General features: G+C 32.3%; 2 protein-coding genes across 3 annotated transcripts; one reads left to right on the forward strand and one right to left on the reverse strand.

The window, feature by feature from the left end:
• The first annotated feature begins 6,647 nt into the window (after nt 1-6,647).
• On the forward strand, nt 6,648-11,528 carry LOC146950122 (ATPase complex subunit). 2 transcript variants are annotated; one of them, XM_085746062.1, is made up of 8 exons: nt 6,648-6,847; nt 6,935-6,975; nt 7,056-7,119; nt 7,601-7,789; nt 8,476-8,547; nt 9,044-9,222; nt 9,307-9,425; nt 11,142-11,528. In XM_085746062.1, exons 1-7 carry the CDS (start codon nt 6,713-6,715, stop codon nt 9,419-9,421), a joined length of 795 nt encoding a protein of 264 aa, XP_085602188.1. In that variant the 5' UTR covers nt 6,648-6,712; the 3' UTR covers nt 9,422-9,425; nt 11,142-11,528. The 2 variants fall into 2 exon arrangements, with proteins under 2 accessions (XP_085602188.1, XP_085602189.1); XM_085746063.1 differs by having other exon boundaries at nt 11,107-11,437.
• Nucleotides 11,529-12,858: 1,330 nt separating this feature from the next.
• Nucleotides 12,859-17,422, reverse strand: LOC146950123 (Eukaryotic aspartyl protease family protein). Its single transcript, XM_085746061.1, has 10 exons — nt 16,889-17,422; nt 16,065-16,194; nt 15,701-15,951; nt 15,363-15,590; nt 14,984-15,146; nt 14,748-14,821; nt 14,516-14,612; nt 13,835-13,901; nt 13,398-13,469; nt 12,859-13,274 (listed from the first exon to the last, which is right to left on the reverse strand). Exons 1-10 carry the CDS (start codon nt 17,116-17,118, stop codon nt 13,108-13,110), a joined length of 1,479 nt encoding a protein of 492 aa, XP_085602187.1. The 5' UTR covers nt 17,119-17,422; the 3' UTR covers nt 12,859-13,107.
• Nucleotides 17,423-22,179: the final 4,757 nt, after the last annotated feature.

Raw genomic sequence — 22,179 nt, forward strand, 5'->3', positions numbered from 1 at the left:
TTCTTTTAAAAATAAATTAAATAATTTACAATCCAATTGTAGAGCTACTAATCATGTAGGTTTGAATTCTTAGAATGTTCACATGCTTGTAAATTTCAATCGTCTTCATTATAAGACAACATTCTTATATGATTTACAATTGCACATATTAAGGTTCAAATTTACATAGAAAATAAAAATATAAAAAAAAAATCTCGAATGTAACAAAAATAAAACAAAGAAAAATTGTAACACAGTTATATCTAAGATTATTGAGATGATATATAGATCTAGCTATTAAAAATTCAACAAGATCCACTTATGATGATCTTTGTGACCAGATTTTATGCAAGATCCGCATAAAAGCAAAGTTGTTGTAACCAAGTCAGAACTTGCGAAGAATACAGTGATTGGTAGAAATTTTTTTTGCCTGGACACACACAACATACCTTAAGAGATTAGCACAATAATTTTAATAAGAAAAAAATACAAAGAATTCAACTTGTCATTGTAATTAAAAAGGGTATACAATACCTTTCCAATTTCCATTGCGAAAATTGATTTTGGACAAGACTTGGAGAGAGAGAGAGAGAGAGAGAGAGAGGGAGAGAGAGAGAGAGAGAGAGAGGGAGAGAGAGAGAGAGAGAGAGAGAGAGAGAGAGAGAGGTATGTGATTTTTGAGCAAAAGTGGTGATTAGGAATTCACTAAGGAAGAGTTTATATAATGAAAAAATGTTAGAGGAATTTCATATAACAATTTCCGATATTGGGGATCGGATCCTCTGTATGTAAGAGTTCATGTAAGCGCATAAATCAAGACCATAAGAATATCATTTGATTCAATTTAGAACCATCTAGATTTACGGACTATATTTTCAAATGGTAAAATATAATATCCAACCATTAGATCTATGTTAAATTAAAATGTTTGATTAAAATCATGGTTGTATGATTAAAATCAAACGACTCATATTACTACTTCTAGAAATCCAAAATAATTTTTAAATAAATTGGTAGAGGGTCCTATGGTAATAGATTTTCTTTTCTTTTTCTTTTGCATTTTATTGACTTAGATGATATCGAATTTTGGGTGATGCATGGCTTGACTTGAATTAGGGAAAATGGTCAAAGGGGACAATTTTCAATGTGAATTCATTAAATTAAAGGAAACTAAGAATTTATTGAAAATTTAAATATACCATATGCGTAATATAACTTGCCATCCTTCCAAACCTGACAAGCCTTATCATCAAGCGATAACATTTTTGTAAAATAAGAAAAGACTATACACTCAATCTGACACACTGATGACAGAGCAACATATGATATTTTGACTATGTTTTTAGTACTTTTTCTTTACATTTGAAGACAAATAAGATGAGAGTTAGATGAGTTGTCAATGGTTTGAGGAACATATTGTATTGTTTTCACGCGAGTTGTTGTAATTCAGTTTTATCCTAGATCATGCAACTTCATATGTGTTTTGATTGATTTATAGTGAGGAATCATGTAAATCATCATATCAAGACATCACATGAAGGAGCAAGGATGAATAATTTAAGATCAAGGGTTCTTAGAATGTTGTTGAATACAATACAGAATGAAGAAAATTCATTTCAAGTTTTTAGGAGTTTTCAGACGAAAGGACGATCGAAAACGGGAAGAAAACATAAGAAATCGCACCTGAAGAGCTGCCTCAAGCACCCCTGCACCTGTACCATGTGCCCCCTGTGTCTGGGATAGCATTCCATGCTGACCCAGGAGCCCTGCACCTAGCATGTGCGCCCCCTCGCCTGGCACCGGGTAAAAACCGCTTTTTACTTGTTTTTCAAGCTGGACCGGCGGATAAAGCCCGATTTTCTTCTCTTAAACCCTAAGTAACTTAATATTATAAGTAGAGACCCTTGACCACTATTTTATTCATTCGGAAACATTGACGGTTCAGGACAAAGATAAGCATCAGAGATTCAAGGCGGAATTTCTCCTCCTTTTATTCTTTTTAGGGTATGTTTTTCTATTGTTTTGTTATGATGTATGTTGCCATGAGCGACTAAACCTCTTAATTAGGGTTCAACGATGAACCCCTTCTTAATTATTGGAATTTATTAATAAAGTTTTCATTCAGTTTATGTTTTTGATTGTGTTGAGATTTAAATTAGATTATGTCCGTTCTTAATGCTTTGTCAATTGGTTAACCATGAGTATAACCTTGGGGATTGATCCGCAGGATTAAAGTAAGCACTGACAACCCAAAATTTTATCAGTTCATTTACTTTTCTAATTACAACTTCTTATAGAGGTTAGGAAGTTAAGGTTTGGGTCATCTCCGTCATTAATCCGCTCTTTAGAAAAATGTAGTACACTACTCTGGTGGGTCCTACACGGGTTATCTAAAGAGCCTAGTGTGGATTTTACCGTCGTGTCACATTAAATCAGTGATGCACCGCATAAGTTGTTTTGTTTCTTAAAAGATAATTTCAATAAAGATGAAAGATGGATTCAAGGAAACTCTAATCGTCGTTAATCATCTGAATCACAAAAACCTAATCTTGCATTGGGCAGGGCAATTTAACCCTACAATTCTATTCACTTATGTGGAGAATGATACAACTTACTACTTTACTACTTGCTTCGATTTGGTGCACTTGCCAATTCAGTCCATCACACACTCTATCACAAGAGTGTTTAAATAGGAAATATAATAGAAAAATACGATAACATTTGTTCAATTTTGGATGCTTGCAACCATAGAAGTTATTACATGATAAACATGAGACAATATAAAAATGAGAAAACTTTATTAAAAAGGTAGAGAAGAACCTTAATTGTTTTGTAATTGTTGTTATACTAGAGATTTAAACGAGGTTTCGGCTGATAATCCTCAATTGTGATTCTCTTTCTTTAAGTGATTAATGTCGAGAAAGAAACTTTGTCCATCAGTTTTGGGTTCCTTAACTGCTCCAGTAGAGCGATAGATAATTATGGCCATTTTTGGGGTTTTGCTACTAAACTAAGAAATGCATGTACATATAAAGGTAACGACGGAGTGATAAAGGGATAAAATAACATAAAATAGTTTGTCTTTGTTTGATTATGTATTGAATACATTTTACAAAATGAGTATTCATTGGCAAAACAATTCCTATTGGACAAAACAACATGGCCTATAATGTTTATAATATGTAAGTTTCCTCTTGTTGAGGGTTCATGGTGTCCCACGTTCGGATGATAGCTTCCCACTTCACGACATGATATGTTGACAAGGTCCATAGTGCACATCCTTTCCTCAATATATGTTCCCCCAACTCATTGCTTATTGAGGTTAATTTCGTTATACATAGGGAGTGTGAGTTTAGTGTCTCATTTTCAAGTTCTACTTAGCTTTGGCTAAGTCCGATGTCTTCAAGACTCATGCACTAGTTAGTAGAAATGAGAAGGAACCAATTGACCTTTATTTGACTAAAATAGCACTAGCCTAAGATTCCATCGCCTGGTCAAAAAACTCGTCTGACCTCTAATCGCTTATATGTCAACTTTGGCTAACATGACAATTATTTTAAAGTGTAAATAATAGCATTGTACATATGTTACTCTAAAATAACCCAAATAAATTTGTTCCACTTTTGAAAAATTGACCATGATTCCACCTTTTGAAACCACATGACCCATAAAACTTACTTCTTCTAAAAAAAATCACACTTTGATAGCTAAGCGAACAAAATGTTATTATCCTTAAGCATTTACAGCACAATTGTGAGATTCACTTCATGCTACTCCTTGTTCTCAGAGAAATTAAAATATCCTTAATAAAGATAACAACAAATTTATTCAAGATAAGTCTAAAAACATTATTCATATAATCGATTAATATAATTGTTGCGTAATTTATTTGTACGAATGCAAGTGTACATTGTATCAACAAGTGGTAAAAAGATCCTTTCAAAAAAAAAAAAAAAACAAGTGGTAAAAAGATGTAAAAAAAAAAAAAAAAGTCGTAAAAGGATCATATCCACAAACCACAAGGATTGATATGTTCTTAATTTCGAAGTTTTTCTAACTAAAAACTTGTTTATTTTTTTTATGGATAAAAGCTTGTTTATGTAAAAATGAAATAAATCATTTTGCGTTTTTCGCATTTGAATAAAAGATTATAAGTTAATGTTGCAATTAAAATGTTTGTTTAAGATTCAATTCATAAATTTTTCAAACCAAAAAAAAAAAAAATCAATTGATGTCACTATTTGGACTGGTTTCTCAATTTAACTATTAAAATAATTTCGGTATTGCTAATGAGTGGCCTCAGAGCAATAGTTAAGGAAACTATAAATAAAAAATTTATCTTAAAAATATAAGTTTTAACTTTTGATTAAGTGATAATTATATTACTTTTTATAAAAAAAATTATTTATTTTAGTTGCTTAACCAATAGCCTAAAGACATTGTTTAACATTCACCTTGTAATTTTTAGAAGACTATTACTATGTTGAGGTTCATATTACTAGTATGAAGCTTCCCCGTAGATTTTAAATGTTATTTTTAGTCACTTAACATCATTATTTATTTATTTTTTTAACCAATAGCCTAAAGACATTGTTTAACATTCACCTTGTAATTTTTAGAAGACTATTACTATGTTGAGGTTCATATTACTAGTATGAAGCTTCCCCGTAGATTTTAAATGTTATTTTTAGTCACTTAACATCATTATCTTTTTTTTTTTTTAAGAAACTTAACATCATTATCTCTTTCGAGCATAACAATGTAATTTACTTACGCACAAATTTTCTTGAAAAAATCATACTCATTAAAACAAAAAAAAAGACAACATGTGCGTGTTCACATAGTATGTTACTACTAGTTTTCTAAAAAGGTTAAATATATTTTTGATCCATATAAAATTGTGATATTTTAAGTTTAGTTCTTACTTAATTTTAATAACATTTTCAATCTCCAAAAAAAAAAAATATTCACACTTTAGTTCTTCCGAAAACTAAATTTGTATAATTATTGTTAAACTCTTAAATTTTTTAACGGTTTTTTTTAATATATTTAGAACGTTATAAAAAGTTTATTTACTAAAATTTAAAATGTTTTAACCTAAGACACAATAATGAATTTCATAAATGTCAAAAGTTCACATTTTAAATAGAAATCGAAATTTGAGCTTATATTTTATGGATATTTTTTTATAATATCTTAAATATTTTTTTAATATATCACTTAAGGCATGTGCAAAACTTTTTTTTTTTACACCGACAATGTAAATTTGGGTTAAACTTTAAGTGAAATGATGATTTGTGGGCTCATTTTATGACATGCACCAAATCAAATATTATCCAATACCCATGCAACAAGCCAGATACCAAGAGGAATACATGCAATAAGTCAATTGTAAGAGGAATGCATGCAACAAGTCAAGTGTCACTCATACATTAAACCAAGTGTTAAAACTCATGAGGAATACATGGAATACATGAAGCAAACCAAGTGTTATCCATGCAATAAATCAAGTGTCATGACTCGTGAGGAATACATGCAACATGTCAAGTGTCAAAAGGAATACATGCAGCAAGCCTAGTGTTACCCATACAATAAATAAAATGTCATGACTCACGAGGAATACATGCAACAAGTCAAATGTCAAGATGAATACATGCAACAACCAAGTGTTACCCATGCAATAACCCAAATGTCATGAGGAATGCATGCAACAACCCAATCGTTATTCATCCAGTTAACCAAGTGTTAAGAGGAATACATACAATAAAACATACCTTTTTCTTCTTCTCTCATGAACCCCAACTCCTTTATCTTTCTCATGAACTCACCAAAACCTCACTCTATGTCATTTTAATGTTTTTATTCTGAAAATGGCATCTATCTACTTCTTTCATCAATCACAACCCTCTCTCTTTCTTCTAGATCATCTCCGCCCTCCCCTTTTGTGCTCTTTCTTCGCAAATCCTATGACATTTGGATCATGCATCTCTACTTCGGCTTCTTCAATCGGCAAATTCTTATATGACTCTCTCAACACCTGGATTCCGCCGTCAGTGGGCCCACCTCCATGATCCCTTGTTGTGACGTCAAACCTTCTGTTGTGGCAATCACAACTCGCTCCAAGGTCAATAACATGTGACTTGAAATCAATCTTTTCCTTCCTTCCCATACGACACTACTCTCTCTCCCTCGCATTTTAGCATATTTGTGGAATTTTAAATACTCTATCCGTCCATACATCTAAGCACATTTTTGACTAAAAATTTGTCTCTAAATGTAAACCACTTTTCAAATTACTAGATGCATTTATTATTATTTTTCTTAAACATACCCCTAATTAATACTACTCATTTGTTTTGAAATATGAAAAGTCAAATTTAATACACATACAAAAAAAAAACAATTTAGCAATATCAACAAACACAATAGACATATTAATTACACTTACATACAGTGTGACAGAGAAAACGGTAAACAATCTTATAAATGTATGATCTAATATGTCTAGTTCAAACAAAAACTTATATTTCAAATTATTTGATTGTTATTATTTCTAAGAATGAATTTTTACCCAAGTAATTTACTGTACATTTTTTTAACTCCGGCAGTAATTTTATTCACCCTGGTTGACCAGTGCCATCTGGTTGGAATTATGCTAAGTTAGAGGCAGAGTCCAAACGAAGAAGACGAACAAATTCGCATTGAAAATCAAAAGTAGCGAGAAAAAAAAAATATGCAAGGTTTGAAACCATTGATACGACGTCGTTTCAATGTCAGAGATTCGATTATGGCTTCCATACACACCACTGAACCCCAAAATCTCCATTATCGCCTCACCCCCAAACGCAGCTTCATCGATTTATACCAGGTCCTCTCTCTCATCCATTTTTCTCTTGATGGGTACATCAAATTATGCTTAAAAATTGAATTTTTATTTTTGTTGAAAATTTTACAGTTTGGAAATAAGGAAGCAGTTGCAAAGGAGAGAGCTAGATTGTAAGTTTTTATTAATGGGTTTTGTGTAAAGAAAGATTTTTTGTATTGATTTGGTGATTTTGTTGATGGGTTTTGTGAAGGAAGGATGAATTGAGTAGAGGACATTTTGCTGATCTAAATGAGTTCAAGCAACATGGTGGTAAGGTAATGCAATTTCATCATAATAATAATAATCTGTTTGTTGTTGGCATAGAAATATTTCATTGATTGTTGAATGTTTTGGCATTGTTTGGATAAACAGTTTAATTAAGCGCTTATAGCGTAGAAAGTTGAGGCAAACTTTGTTGAATGTTTTATTTAGGGACCTATGTTCCAATGAAGTTGACTTCATAACTTATGTAAAGCTTATACAAGTCCTCGAAACCCTAAATTGGTTGGTTTTAGCAGATATTTTGTCAAATTGGTCTGTTAAAACATGTTTGAACTTGACTTCTCTTATAGGCTTGTCTCAAGACAGTTGATAGTTAATTGTATATCATTTTAATTTTGATGTTGATTTTGATCAATACATGCACATTATTATCTAATTAACCAGTGATAGTGATAAGTTGGTTAGAGACTAGAAGCACATCTTGGGTGTACCAGATGAAAGTATGACATGTTTATCTGTAATTGTGTTGTGCAGATTGCTGTAGCTAATAAAGTGATTATACCGGAAATGGTAGCTGTGAAATTTCCGGATATCAAAGTCAACTTCTCGGATGGTAAAACAATGAAGCTTCCTATTCGCATTTCTGATTACGCAGTTGATTCTGACAAATCATCTGTTCCAAAGGCATCTCTGGTCTGCCTTTCGTTTCGAGCAATCTCCCAGGTAAATGGTTCATGACAGGGTTTTATGTCTACCCTATTGCATTGTCTGCTCATCCAAATGCTGCCAACATAGCCATTAATGTTTTAATGATTAACACATTTGGTGGCAGCATTCGTTGTAATTTAATTGGTGGCAGCATTCGTTGTAATTTAATTTTACTATTCAATTTGAAAGCTGAACAACGTCTTCTATTTGTTTTCCAATGTGAAAGGGATTTAAATATGAGTAGAAACATAGAGTAAATGACAAGAAATGATAAAAATAATGACACTGAAAGATGCAATGAAATATTGCTTTATTTGTGTTTGCGGTTCAGCCTAAACAGTTATTGTTTTGTTGGGAAAATCGCTCACATATTGCTTTCAATCATACCTTTTTATCAGACTAAAGTGATAAACAAATGAGAAATGCTAGGAACACTCTTTTTAACACTCTCTCCAACACTCACTCTCATATTTAGTGAAACCCATGTAGGTCTCACCACTTTATGCGAGACCATTTCCAAAGTGTGGTACCCATATGGATTTCATCCAACAAGGGAGTGTCAAAAAGAGAGTATAGCACTCCTCTAGAGAAATCATAGTCTGTTCGTTGTGTTGTTTTGTATTTCAAGAACAATTATTTGTTTTGGTTTCAAACTTTGATTTACTGTTGTGCAATAAAATTCCTTTTTATGTCCTTGACAGGAAATGATCAATTCTTGGACTGTGCCTTTTGCTAAAGCTTTTAGTAACTCGAAAGATGTTAATTTATATCAGGTAATTGTGTTTTTTTTTTTTTTTTTTTTTTTTTTTGTGATTTTTTGCATTTTCTCATCATTGAGTTTGACATATTAATCAGCTATTTATTTAATAGAATTCTGGTTGTCTTTCTATATTATATAACGAGGAATGCTAGCAACACACACACTCCAACACACTCTCTTTGATTGGTTAAAATTTACATGGCCCTATCAAATCATGTGGGTACCATATAACTTTGATGGGACCTATGTAAATTTTAACCAATCAAAGAGAGTGTGTTGAAAAGTGTGTGTTAAAATGTGTGTTGCTGGCATTTCTCTTATATATTCAACTGCTATTTTGTCCAAATGTAAAAAACATTATTCTCAATTCCAATTTTGACGAGATTAAAGTAAGCATTCAAAATTTTAATTCTGATTTATTTATCCATACGAACCCTTATTTCTTTTGATTTTCACCTTTTGAATGATCAGCAACAAATTTTTAATGAAGCTTTTGCATTGTCTATCAGGTATCATTTATCGATTCATGGCTTTTATGCCGGGCCCCTATAAAACGTCTCCTTTTGTGGTCAATGAAGAAATCTAATCATAACGAAAACAAGGATACACTTCAGGGGAAAATGGTATATTCATTTGGTGACCACTATTATTTCAGAAAAGAATTAAAGCTAGTGAATCTCCTCACCGGGTATAAAAGCGTTTACTTGCTTATACAATTCATTCTTAGCCAATGAAGTTATGAGTAGTACAATTTTTAACATTAACTTCACAGGTATATCTTCCTACTAGATGATTTTGGCAGAGTAAGATGGCAAGGTTGTGGATCGGCAACGGATGATGAACTTTCTTCCCTTCTTTCTTGCACATCACTTCTTCTAGATCGGTAATGAGGTAAGACCGTGGTTATCAAAATTGAGGTTTAAACTGTGAATCGGTAGATCTATTTTTGAATCGTAAATCAAATTTTATTATGAATCAAAATATACATTACCAATACAAATTTGACATTTTTAAGTAAAAACAAGTACAACAACAACAACCAAGCATTATCCCACTAAGTGGGGTTGGCAAGTATATTAATAATAATAATAAGTGGTTCTTTTAAGTAAAAACAAGTGATGTAGTAAAATTATGAGCTGGTATGTCATATTTATAAATCGAGTTCAGTTTTCTATCAATTATAAATCAAAATATGACTATGTATCGTAGGATACTGATAACCATGATAAAACCTTTAGAGGCATGCCTTGCTGCAGCATATTATGCTATTAATCCCAGATAGCGGCGCGTAGCGCCAAACCCCACAACTGCTACAGCAGTATGGTGGATAGCGAGATGACCGCTATTGTGAAGACTAAAAAACAACGTACAAAGTAAACATAAATTCCAAATAGATACATAAATACTCAAAATAGAGAAACACGCAAAATTAAAGGGACAATCATACTTGATAATTAGGCCAAATACCTCTCGTTGTCCTTTAAATTAGATAACGAGTTAGTTCTTTAAGTTTTTATTTTTTGCAACAAATTGATCCTTTAAGTCATAACATATTTTCACCATTACCCTCTTTTCACCAAACTCAGTTACAAAGTGCTTATGTGGACGTTTAATGCTAAGTTGGTAAGTCCAAATTCACTGCTCTAAAAACTAGGGTTCATAGGTGTATTATTTAGTCTTGGTTTGAAAAGGAATCGTTTTAATTACTTGATTTATATTGTTGTTCATGAAACATTTATCTTTAAAATTTGGTTTGAATTCGGAAACAAGACGGAGAAAATGTGTGTAAGTAATCATGTTTCATGTCATAAACATTTTTTGGACATGTCATCTCAATGTTAATTAGTATCGTAAGCACTTTTTAACGAAGTTTGATTAAAAAAAGGGAACATTGTAAATATTTTATGACTTAAAGGACCAATTTGTTACAATGAAAAAAATTTAAGAACTGATTTGTTGTAAAATAAAATTGAAGGACCAATTTAATACAAACAGCTAACTTAAAGAACCGCATGAGGTATTTGGCCTAATAATTTTAATCAACTTCGTCATTTCCCATCAAAATAAGTTCTAAATGTAACCAAAATGACATTGTATTCAAAATTACATCCCGTCAAAATGACAAAATCGAGTTCTAAAAGTAAACAAAACAACAAGCAATTAAAATCATGCTTTCGCATCTGCGTCTGCCTCATCTTCACTTCTAAAGTTCCACCACATCAATATTATCTTGTTCATCACTTGATTCAAAATCTTGTTCTTCCACCTCCAACTCATCGTCTTCATTAGTCAGCTGTAGTGAGTCTAGACTGCTATTGTGGATAGTGGGATTTCTTTAATTTACGGCCGCCACAACTGCCGCTGCTGAAGGCATCTCAGCGAGATGGCGTTGTGCCGGACCCTACCACTGCCATGCTATTCCTCTATAGCGCGCTGATATATTACGCTATTGACAACCCATATCATATAAAGGAACACTTTTAAACCATTTTTCTCGTCGCTTCTCATCCCTATTTGTTTTCTTTTTAGTGTTTTTCTTGTTTGAATTTTTTTTTCTTTTATCTAAATGTAGATGCATGACTACGCTGTTGTTCTGTTGTATTTCAGAATTTTTGGGCTGTGATGGAGAAGGTAGGAGGAGATTTTACTGTTTTAAATGGTTTTGTAGACATTTATGGAGCTTACTGCTTTGTGGGGGAGGAAAATTGTAACCCAAGGAAGCTATTGTTTTTTATTACCAATATTTGTTCAACTATAAGTTGAAATTCTTTCAGATAAAAGCATACACAATTTTAGGGTTATCAGTTTTGCTCTTGGCCTGAAGATTATCCTTGAGGATGTATCTTTTGTAATGATCATTGCATAATGCGCATGATGAAGAGGGTATCACCTCTTTATGCCAATAGATCTAAAGTTTTTTTTTTCACATTTATTTTTCTCTAATGTGAGAACATAAAAGTAACATGAGAAAACTAAAATTGAGTTTTAGATGTATGACTAATCATGAACGTTGTAGCTCTAGCCAAAAATAGACTTGGAGAATTGTACGTGTTTTATTTTGTATTTTATTTTGTAGCTTTTTCAATATTTTCTTCTTGAGAATGAAACACTTCTTTAATGTATAGTTTCAAATTGTTAATCTTGTTTCATAATTTGTTTTATATTAATCTTTTTTCTAGTTAGTTGTAAAACCTTTACACAATTGGACCAAACCTCACTTTCAAAAACTCATAAAAGTGTGTTTGGTTGTGAGAAGAAATTGTGAAGAGAGAGTGTGAGAAGAAAAACAAATAAACGTGTTATATATCTCTCTTCTTTTGTTTTACTCACAGCAGAGAGAATCGTAAACTCTTTGAAAAGAAAATTTGCCCCAAATATTATAAAGCAACATAAACTTATTTTAATTTGATTCAATAAATAAATGTAAATAATGCCATAACTTAAACTAATTCAAGTTAATTATTTTTACTAGTTTAATATTGAATTATAATACTTTCATAGGTTTTTATGAGAGGTTGGTCCTCACAACATTCTTTACATAGGTTTTTAAAAATCTACAATATTTTTTTTATGTAAAAATTGTCTTATAAAATCTCAATCCAATACAACCCATTTAATGTTTTGAAAGGGGGTGAGGAAAAAGGGGGTGAGGAAAAAAATTCCTCCTAAATAAATTTTAACTTCCCACCAAAAGTGAGAAATTTGGAGGAGAGTGGTTAATTTGGAACAAAGTGGTATAACCCTTTCATTAGAATTTCTCTTCTCCCCTATCAAACCAAATACATCACATTTGAAATTCATCCTCTTCTCTCTCCATTAAATTCACTCCTTCCCTCTTCTCCATTAAAATTCCTCATCCATTAAATCAAACATACCCTAAGTGGTCCATGTGGGGCTACCCTCCCATAGTCTCATACCATGTCTCCAAAAATATAATGTTCCTATTTGGCAAAGGAATAGTGCCAATTTAGCAAATATGGATCTCATTGCAAATATGACTCAAACTCAAAGCCAAAAGTTACTGAAAACGTTGTATTTGAGGATGAAAGCATTTCCATCCAAGCACTGTCAACTTCAAAAAGCAGCATAAATACCACTCACAATAGAGTGCTGAATCTTCTACTCATATGTTTGTGCTTTCCCCATGAACCTCAAAAAGAACACTAAATGTTGCTTTCCAGTGGTTTATTATTATTCATTTACATGAGCTCTATATTTGTCACATTCAATTATCATATCAACTTTTATGTAGACCAGATGTGTGAGTGCCAGTTTACAACAACAGATTATGTGTAGAATACAAGCTTTAAAAGAACAAGTGGAATTAAAAAAAAACTATATTATATAACTTGTATAAGCAATTCAATCAATAATCATGTGAAGTAATGATTAGATTCTACAAGACTGACAGTGTCCTAAAGAATCATCTAAAGCTAAACCTGAAAACCCTATTGTGCACACAATCAATATTGAAAACATGTGGTATCTCCAATTATCACAGATATACAGTGGAAATAGAATATACATAGGAGAAAGAATATTAGATCTATCTCTCACAATGCATATATAGATACTATAAAAAACCAAAGCTGCAAATCAGTGTTACAAAGAGTGCTATAAACCCTGTCTTTGACGACGCAAGTCCATCATGTAAAGAATTGCTTCCACCTATCTCTCCAGCATTCACATATTCACTTCTGCCAGTGCCAGTTGATGCAGAAACATTAACTGTCAAAGAACCTGCATTGTTTAATTAAAAACAGCATGATTAGAATCTAATGCAATGTCAAGGATAATAAAAAAGATAAATCTTTCCATATGAAATTCACTATATGTCTTTCTGGTAGTGTAGCTGAAACTTACAGTCATAGTTAGCCCATCCAATGCGTTGACCGACCAGATCGTAAACAACAATTTTGTCTTTTAATACGAGATCTGCCAAAACACAAAGAAGTCAAAGAAGTGATGTTGTTAGTAATAGTTGTATAACACTCTTGAAGGAAAAAAAAAAAAATCCCTAACAGATTATTTATGAACAATAATTTAAGTACAAGAATGATACTTTTAAGTGTATATCATTGTTTTTAATGGGATAATTGTAAATCATACTAATTTTAAATCCCAATAGTAATGGTGATCATTTTTTGGCCGAAGGCGGGGCAAGAAGGTAAAACAGGAGGAGGTAATAATTTCATACTAAAAGTTTATACGTGGAATAAAGTAAGATATAATCAATATAAACATTTCCTTCTAAATATTGGTTCATGATCTAAATTTTTGAGTTCAAAGTGGTATTATACCTCCTAGAATTGTTACTCCTTGACCCTGGCTTTTCTGAAAGCCAATACACCACACTGCTGCACCACCCTGTAACATGCATAGGTTCGCCGTAGCATTTAGTGAGAAAACATACGGTATATAAAAACCAAACAAAGTGAAGCATAAGCTGAATATGAAAAATAAATGCATGTAATCAAAGGAGTCAACAATATCCATGAATTTGGTGTAAATATCTGAGACATGTCTTAAACCTTTATGTACACTAAAAAGTAACAGATTTCAGATGGAAAATGACATTTAGTGTTAATTACAAGAAAAATTGACTTTCTTTGTTTGTATCATGCTAATGCACTCAACTAATCAGAGAGATTGCAAGGATAATATGGAAATTTTTAACCAAATATAATTGCAAATCGAGTTTGTGGTACTTGAGAATAATATCGGCAGTATCCTATGCCGTAATAAATGATTCGTTCAATAAAATAAGTCATCATGTAAAATGTCGTAACGAAAGGCACATTAGGCAGCTTTAGAAGCAAAGTAAAATCAAAATCAGATTAATAGATTTCATTAGACAGTGACTCTTCTATAGCTGCCAACTGCAACTCACTCTAACTTAAAAGTATTATCTTTGGAAATCACAAAATCCAAACCAATCCTCAGAAAAATGAAAAAGAAAAAATTGAAGCTTGAATACGTACAATAGAATTCTGTTGTATAAGGTAGTCCTGTGGTCTTAAAACCAGAGATGCACCACCAGCAAAGTTCAGACTGACTTGAGGAAATATCTCAGTGACACTAAACACGGTAATACGAAAGGAGTTAGAGAAAAAGAGCATCAAGATGATCTATTTATACCACATAATCGGAAAAAGAGGTACAAACGGAAATAAAAAGTCCCGAAAAAAAGATGTATGAAGTGCTCATCCTAACCTGTCAGTTATTAAGAAACATTGATTTCCCCTGGAAACAACAGTTCGTACAGATTGTGGTATTGTAGCTGTAATCTGCAGTCGTTTAAAAATCATTTTACCATCAATGTTTGATAAATCTCCAACCAAGCAAAAAACATGACATGATTGCTAAGTAATGCATAAAGGATTAAAGCCTAAAGCAACATAATGTTATTGATAAATTGAATAACTTGAAATTACCCAAAAGAAACTCACCGCATTGACAAAGGGATCATAAGCCTCTTCTGCAAGGTATGCTAAAGTTGTTCCAGAATCAACAATGGTGCCTCTGTTGCTTGATGTCGCAAAAACTGATGGATCGACTTGAAGTGCCTGGCCGTTGACAGATATGCTCTGTAGGTTTAAGTTGTAATGAGGCCTGAAATATTTGCAAAGGGTGCAGTTAGCTATAAACTTAACATTTGATTATGCTCGTAGTCCTAAGAACAAACACACAGATCTCCGATTATTAGCTATGTTTAATAAAGAATTGAGATTGCTCTCATCATGGATACTTAAGTTAACAAAAAGAAGGTTTAACTAACAGAAAGATATTAAAACGTAGGAGCAATTTTATTTTCGAGAAAGGACTTACTGTGATGGAACAAGTGGAGTATAAACTATGTTAGGCTCCACAATCTCACCAAGAACCAGAATTCCTCCACCAGAGCTATCACCTCTAAGACAATGAGAGAATACTCCAGAAGCAATCCCTTGTGATGAGAGCTGTGAGATCACAGACATTTGCTGTTGCCCAAATCCAAATATACCATCAACTGCTCTGTCAGATTTTGTCAAGTCTCCACTCTGCTGGTTACTACAACTGCTCGATTCACAAAGTAACAGTATCCGAGATTAGATTAAACCAATAAACATGAGGAAAAAAACAAAATGCTATCAAATATCAACCATTTAAGGCTCATGAGAGCTCACCCAAAAACTACAGGAGCTGAAGAATTTGTAGACACAGAGCCCTCAAAAATAGTATCCAAATGCATCGTATCGGACACGTAATAGCCTGAGGTTCCGCTACCATCTCCATACTGGAAAGTGTAAGAGCACTGGTTGGTCTGACTGGAACAGGTTGCGTCTGATGATTGTATTCCACTGTTGCACCTTTTGTCAGAACAAGAGATTAACGAGGATGTTGATGAACTCCTAGGGTCGAAAAAATTGAGCTCAATCTGTGACATAATCCATAAACAGTAAACCATTATATTGACATATTCCATCTCTACATTGTTCACTGTTCTGCAAACATGACACATAATCAACAAATAGAGAAAATTGAATTTACCTGTAACCCACTTGTCTGTGGACAACCATTGCATGAGCTGCAACTGACCCAGAGAACATCACTTCCAGTGTCAATTTGCACATAAAATTCAACTGGAGGAGTACCTAACTGCACCTTTGTAAAATAGAGCCTGAAATAGTCCATCAATTTTAAATCAAACACACGCGCACGCACACACAAAAAGATAAGATATAATGCAAAGAGGAAAAGATAAGCTGCACTAAGATAGACACCCAACACGACACTAGTAATAATTTACAAAAATCGAATGGTTGAAATTTGAATGTAAGCAAAACTAACTTGAAGGAAATTAAGAAAGCAATTTAGAAGTGTCGGTGATAAGAAACTGAAGTGTCTCGTGTCAGACATCGACACACCTTCAATCTGTAGTGTTGATGCCGAAAAACAAACTTGAACGAAATTATGAAAGCAATTTAGAAACCATATATTGGCCTACCATCATTTAAAGAAACTATCTTCAAGTTTCCAAAAATAGAAAACAAAATTGAAATTCTCTAGCCATAGAGAACTAAACTAAACTAAATCAAGCAATCTTTGTTGTAAACTTTTAATAACTAAACAAATAGGGAAACATGAATAAAAGAACACTCTAAATTGATCAAAAAAGGAAGAAAAAAACATCAACAACGATATTAACATAAATTGAAGAATTAAAGATAAGATTCTAAACAAATTAAGAAACCCATTACTCAAAATCCACTAAAAATCCAAAAAGCATTCAACTTGATTCAAACACACGAAACCAAAAACATGAAAACTAAAACCAACCCTTTATCAAAAAAAGTGAAATTCGATTGAATTACCCGACTTGGAATGGATCAAAGGTACCATGAACAGCGAAATCAACAACACCATTTGAAGAAGACTGCAAGAATCTACCATGCCTTAACAAGTCTCTAGCTTTGAGCTGATTCAGCTCAATTCCATGATTCGTCGGAAAAGCTCTTTCCAACGTTAGAGTCGCCGGAGATCCAGAAACGATAACCGTCGCCGCCGTTAACAATATGGTGGTGAATATAAAAACAACCGCCATTAATTAAAATGGTTTAATTTACTTATTTGTAACTGATTATTGTTGCTAATTGTGTTTACAACGTATGTGTTGTGTGTTTTTTTTTTAATGTAGTTGTGTAGAAAACAAGAAAAGAGTTATTGTAAATGAAGAAGGAAATGGTTAAGGTTGTTGTTGTTTTTGTTTGGACAAGAGTTAAGGTTGTTGTTAACAAGGAATGTTCTGTTTCTGTAACATCATCATCATCATCGGAATTGCAGAAAGAGAGAATGAGAGAGGGAATGTATTTGTAGTGTGACAAAAAATTTGGATTTAGAATTGGAATGAAAGAAGGAAAGTTAAGTTACATGTTCCATTTTAAAAAGGATCAAAATTGATTCCGACATGTTTAAATTTTTTTTATGGTCATTTTGGTCCTTAAACAAACAAGAGTAGCTACAATAATCCCTTCAATGTATTAAAAGTTTAAAATAGTATACATTTTGTTGGTTAAAGTAATCTATCAATGTTGACAATAACTCTTTTTATATATTGACCGATATGATAATAAGTAAGTATTTATACATATTGATGTGACAATAAGTAACTATATTGAGGGACTGATATGATAGTATTAAAGTAACATTTTAACACGAGGGACTATTTTGATTAAGATAATGCACAATTAAGGACTATTTTGGAATATTAATACACTCAGGGACTATTGTGACTATTAGTTGCAAATTCAGGGACCAAAATAACTACTAACCTTTTTTTTTTAGTATAATTGATTTTGGCTCAAGAATTGATTTTGGAATATTAATACACTCAGGGACTATTGTGACTATTTGATAATGTTTAGTTATAGCCTAGTTGTTTTTTAGTGCAATTAATTTTGCTTTATAAATTGATTTTACTTTAGAGTTTTTTATTCTAAAATAGATTTTTACATACATATATAGTTCAACTTACTTTTATATGCATGTATTCTGACATAATCAATTTATCTTTAGTTTGAATCAATTTAATCAAAATCAATTATTTTATCGACAGAACCAAACATAAACTAAGGTTTTCAACTTTCAACAATGGATTACGTAAAGTTGCCACTATGTATCCTCTATTATTCTCTTTCTTTTTCTTTTTAAGGGAAGTCCCACTTTGAGATGAATATTACATAATCATGTGCGTCCATCCCACGCGTTTTTTCTTTAAATAGTAGCAGCAAAGACCAAAGAGAGATTGTTTGATTTTTCTATTGCTTGTTTTTTTTTCTTCTTGTTAGGTCAAAAACATTGAACTGGATGTTCTATTGGTTTGACCAAAATAGAATGTTCCTATGAGAAAATAGATAATTGTGGTCAACATGGGCATGCAATGCAACAAATTCATCTAGGTGAATGCCTGCCATTTGATTGATAACTATAAGGAGAATTAGATAGTGGTCAACATGGTGCCTACAACAAATGCAGGGGAATTAGTCATTTTAGTCCCTGAATCAGAAGGAATTCGTCACTTTAGTCCCTGAATGCAGATAAATTGCAAAATAGTCCCTAAATGTAGACTTTGTTAGTCAATTTAGTCCCTGAATGCAAACTTCGTTAGTCAATTTAGTCCCTGAATGTAGACTCCGTTAGTCACTTTAGTCCCTGAAATTGACCATGCAGGGACTGTTTTGCAATTTCTCTTCATTCAGGGACTAAAGTGATGAATCCTCTCCCATTCAGGGACTAAAGTGACTACTTCCCCACAAATGCATCTAGGTGAATGCCTCCCCTATGATTGATAACTATAAGGAGAATTTTTGGATATCCATGCATTAAAAAAAAGGTGGATACTATACCCATAAGTCAAGTTAATTTAAATGCACTTAAAAAGAATTAAATAGAAACAATAAGAGGAAACTTTTTCTCTATTAGGTTTCGATGGCTTCAAGCTTTTATAGATGAGATGGCATTTTAGAATAAAGTTTATCTTAAGAATAATGTATTCGACGCTTTTTCTACATCAAATTTATAATTTATTTTTATTTTTGACTTCTTAATTGGTGTCATAAGAACACTTGTTAGTGTAACTCTTAAAAAAAAAAATCTTCATTTAAAAGTTAATGTGTCAAATGGTATGAAATTTTTCTTTACCCTTACTTATGTTACTCCAAATGAGGAAAACCATTGAATTGTGGGAAGATTTAGAAATTATCGTTGAAATTTTTCTTTACCATTACTTAAGTACGATCTAACCAAAAATTATTCCACCTAATAATAGAATTTGGGTTTTTTCCAAACAATTCATCATTTCATGATTGATGATGAGTTTGAAACATGTATTTTTGAGTCTTGTCCTATTGATTTGACCTTGCTGAACATTCGAGAGTTACTACTTTCCTTCTAATTTATCTATAATTTTGGCTTAATTGCATGTTTGGTCCCTTATGTTTATTTTAGTTTTCAAGTTGGTCCCTTACGTTTTGAAAATTTCAAGTTAGTCCCTTATGTTTATTTTAGTTTTCAAGTTGGTCCCTTACGTTTTGAAAGTTTCAAGTTAGTCCCTTATGTTTATTTTAGTTTTCAAGTTGGTCCCTTATGTTTATTTTAGTTTTCAAGTTGGTCCCTTATGTTTTGGACCGACTTGAAAACTAAAATAAACATAAGGGACCAACTTGAAAACTAAAATAAACATAAGGGACTAACTTGAAACTTTCAAAACGTAAGGGACCAACTTGAAAACTTTTAAAACGTAAGGGACCAACTTGAAACTTTCAAAACGTAAGGGACCAACTTGAAAACTAAAATAAACATAAGGGACCAAACATGCAATTAAGCCTATAATTTTCTATCATGGGCTTGGAACCTCTTGATTTCAAAAATATAAATATTGTTTGTGTTGTTTGTTCACCTGCTATAATGGACGTGTTCCTTCAAAAAAAAAAAAAAATGGACGTGTTACATCGTTTGTAAATTACTTAGTAGTTTACAGCTTACATGTTATATGTAAGGGCGTTGTTACGTCTTGAATACAAAATTAAAAAGTAAAAACGTTGAAGAAATATTCATTCCTCATCTCCCAAATTCACTAAACCAAAACTAAATTATACTATATTTTATAAAAACTAAATATACTATAATTTATACTTATTAAAATTGGAACTCATATATGTAGTTTGGACAATAATTTGAAAAATACTTTTGTGACTTTGAGTTTTTGAAACTTTGATGACTTTTATGTATTTAGATGAAAAATAATGATTGGTTAAAAAAATATAGAAACAAATTCACCAATATCATCAAAATTCAAACCCACTTAAGGAGAACCCAAATGATTGTACTTCCTTAAGCGCCTAGTTTTCTATGTGACTCAAAAGAGAAAGCATGAGGGCAAAACGAAACTAAGAGAAATTGGAGTATGGAACTTTTGCTTTGCATCGCATCTCATATCAAACTTTAACTTAGACCAATGCACAATTAACAAATTGCAGTTTCATTTTTGAAGTACAAATGCAGTCCACATACACGACCAACCATCTTTTGCTTTTAATTTTGTGTTAGATTGAAAAATAAATAGAAGTACTTAAAAAAATAAACCCATACATAGTTTGTGTCTCCCCATGGGATGGTAGGACCATTACTCTAATTATTACTATCGGTTAATCAAGCCTTTATCTTTTGCGAAACATGGGACATTGGTGTAGTCATGTCCATTGTTGGACAACCTTAACTGGCTGTGTTAAAGAAACTTCGTAGCAGACAAGCACGGCTATGATAAACTGCCACAACACAACTACTTGCATGATTTTTAATAGTAGATTGCAAATTTTAAAAGAAAAAAGTTCATTTAGTTCTACTTTTGTTTTGCTTGATTGCATTTTGTTCTCTACTTTATTTTGAATATAATAGGGATCTTAAGCTTAAAATAAATTAATCTCAATGAAGACTAGAACTCAAAACTTTATCAAATATGCCCTTGCGTTAGTTAAGTCACGATGCGTGACTTAACTAACGCACGTTGTAAGCAATGCGTGACTTAAGTCACGCACCACTAGCCTATGCGCGAGTTAACTCATGCACGTTGGCCGGTGGTCTGAGCTCATGAACAAACGTTTTTTGGACGGTGCTCAGGTTTTGAACCTTCAATCCACACGTTTTTAACAAACTTTACACTTTTTTTTGACCACATTTAAGTTAGATACAACCTAGGCTCCCATTTCTACCTATAAATACCCCTCCATACTTCCCTAATTCCTCACACCATATCACTTTCTCCCCCTCCTCACTCTCTCCCTCTATTTCTCTTCTTTCTTTTCTTTTTTTCAATATTCTCTTTAGGGTAAAAAGTGATCAAACTTCGTCGGGGTAAAGTAGTGAGTAGCCGACTTGGGGAAGTGATCGACCCTTGGGATAATTTCAAATCTGCTTTTTTAACCGCATAAACTTTTTACCGTGGGTAAAAAGAACTTCTTGTAGTAAAAAAAACCAGATTTAAATTTAGCCCAAGAGTTGATGATGTATTTTCCCGAAGAAGGCTGCTCACTATTTTACCCCACGAAGATTGATTACTCTTTACCCCAAGGAGAAAATAAGTAGATATAGTGAATAAGTTCAAAATTATTGTATGAATTATTGTAATGTATGGATTATTAATAAAATGAGATATTGTTATATGCCTCAATTTTGTTCATTTATTTTATATTTGCTTTTAGTTTCTAATGTTGTATTTACTTTTATTTATATTTGTATTTATTTAAAGAATAATATCGAATCAATAATTTAGATTAATGTAAATAAAATAATTTAGAATAAAGTTAATAAATTAATTTAAAATAAAGTTAATAACATAATTTGAAAATAGTAAATAAATTAAAAAAAAGGTAGTCTTGCGCCACTTAACTTGCGCCACGTAATTTAACTTGCGCATTAATTTACACTTGCGCAAGTTAGCGCGGGGGCATTTTGGACATGGCTGCAGGGCGCGAGCGAAATTTGCTGGGTGAAGAGCAAAATTCTTCTCTCTATTCACTCCACTACACCATACTCTTTAAAGTTATGATGATAGGCTACAAGCCCACAATTTTATTACATGATAAAAAAACTTTTTTGAGGTGGGAGT

The sequence above is a fragment of the Medicago sativa genome, chromosome 2 (genome assembly GCF_051527215.1).
Source record: "Medicago sativa cultivar Bolivia chromosome 2, Bolivia_mono, whole genome shotgun sequence".
Taxonomy (NCBI): domain Eukaryota; kingdom Viridiplantae; phylum Streptophyta; class Magnoliopsida; order Fabales; family Fabaceae; genus Medicago; species Medicago sativa.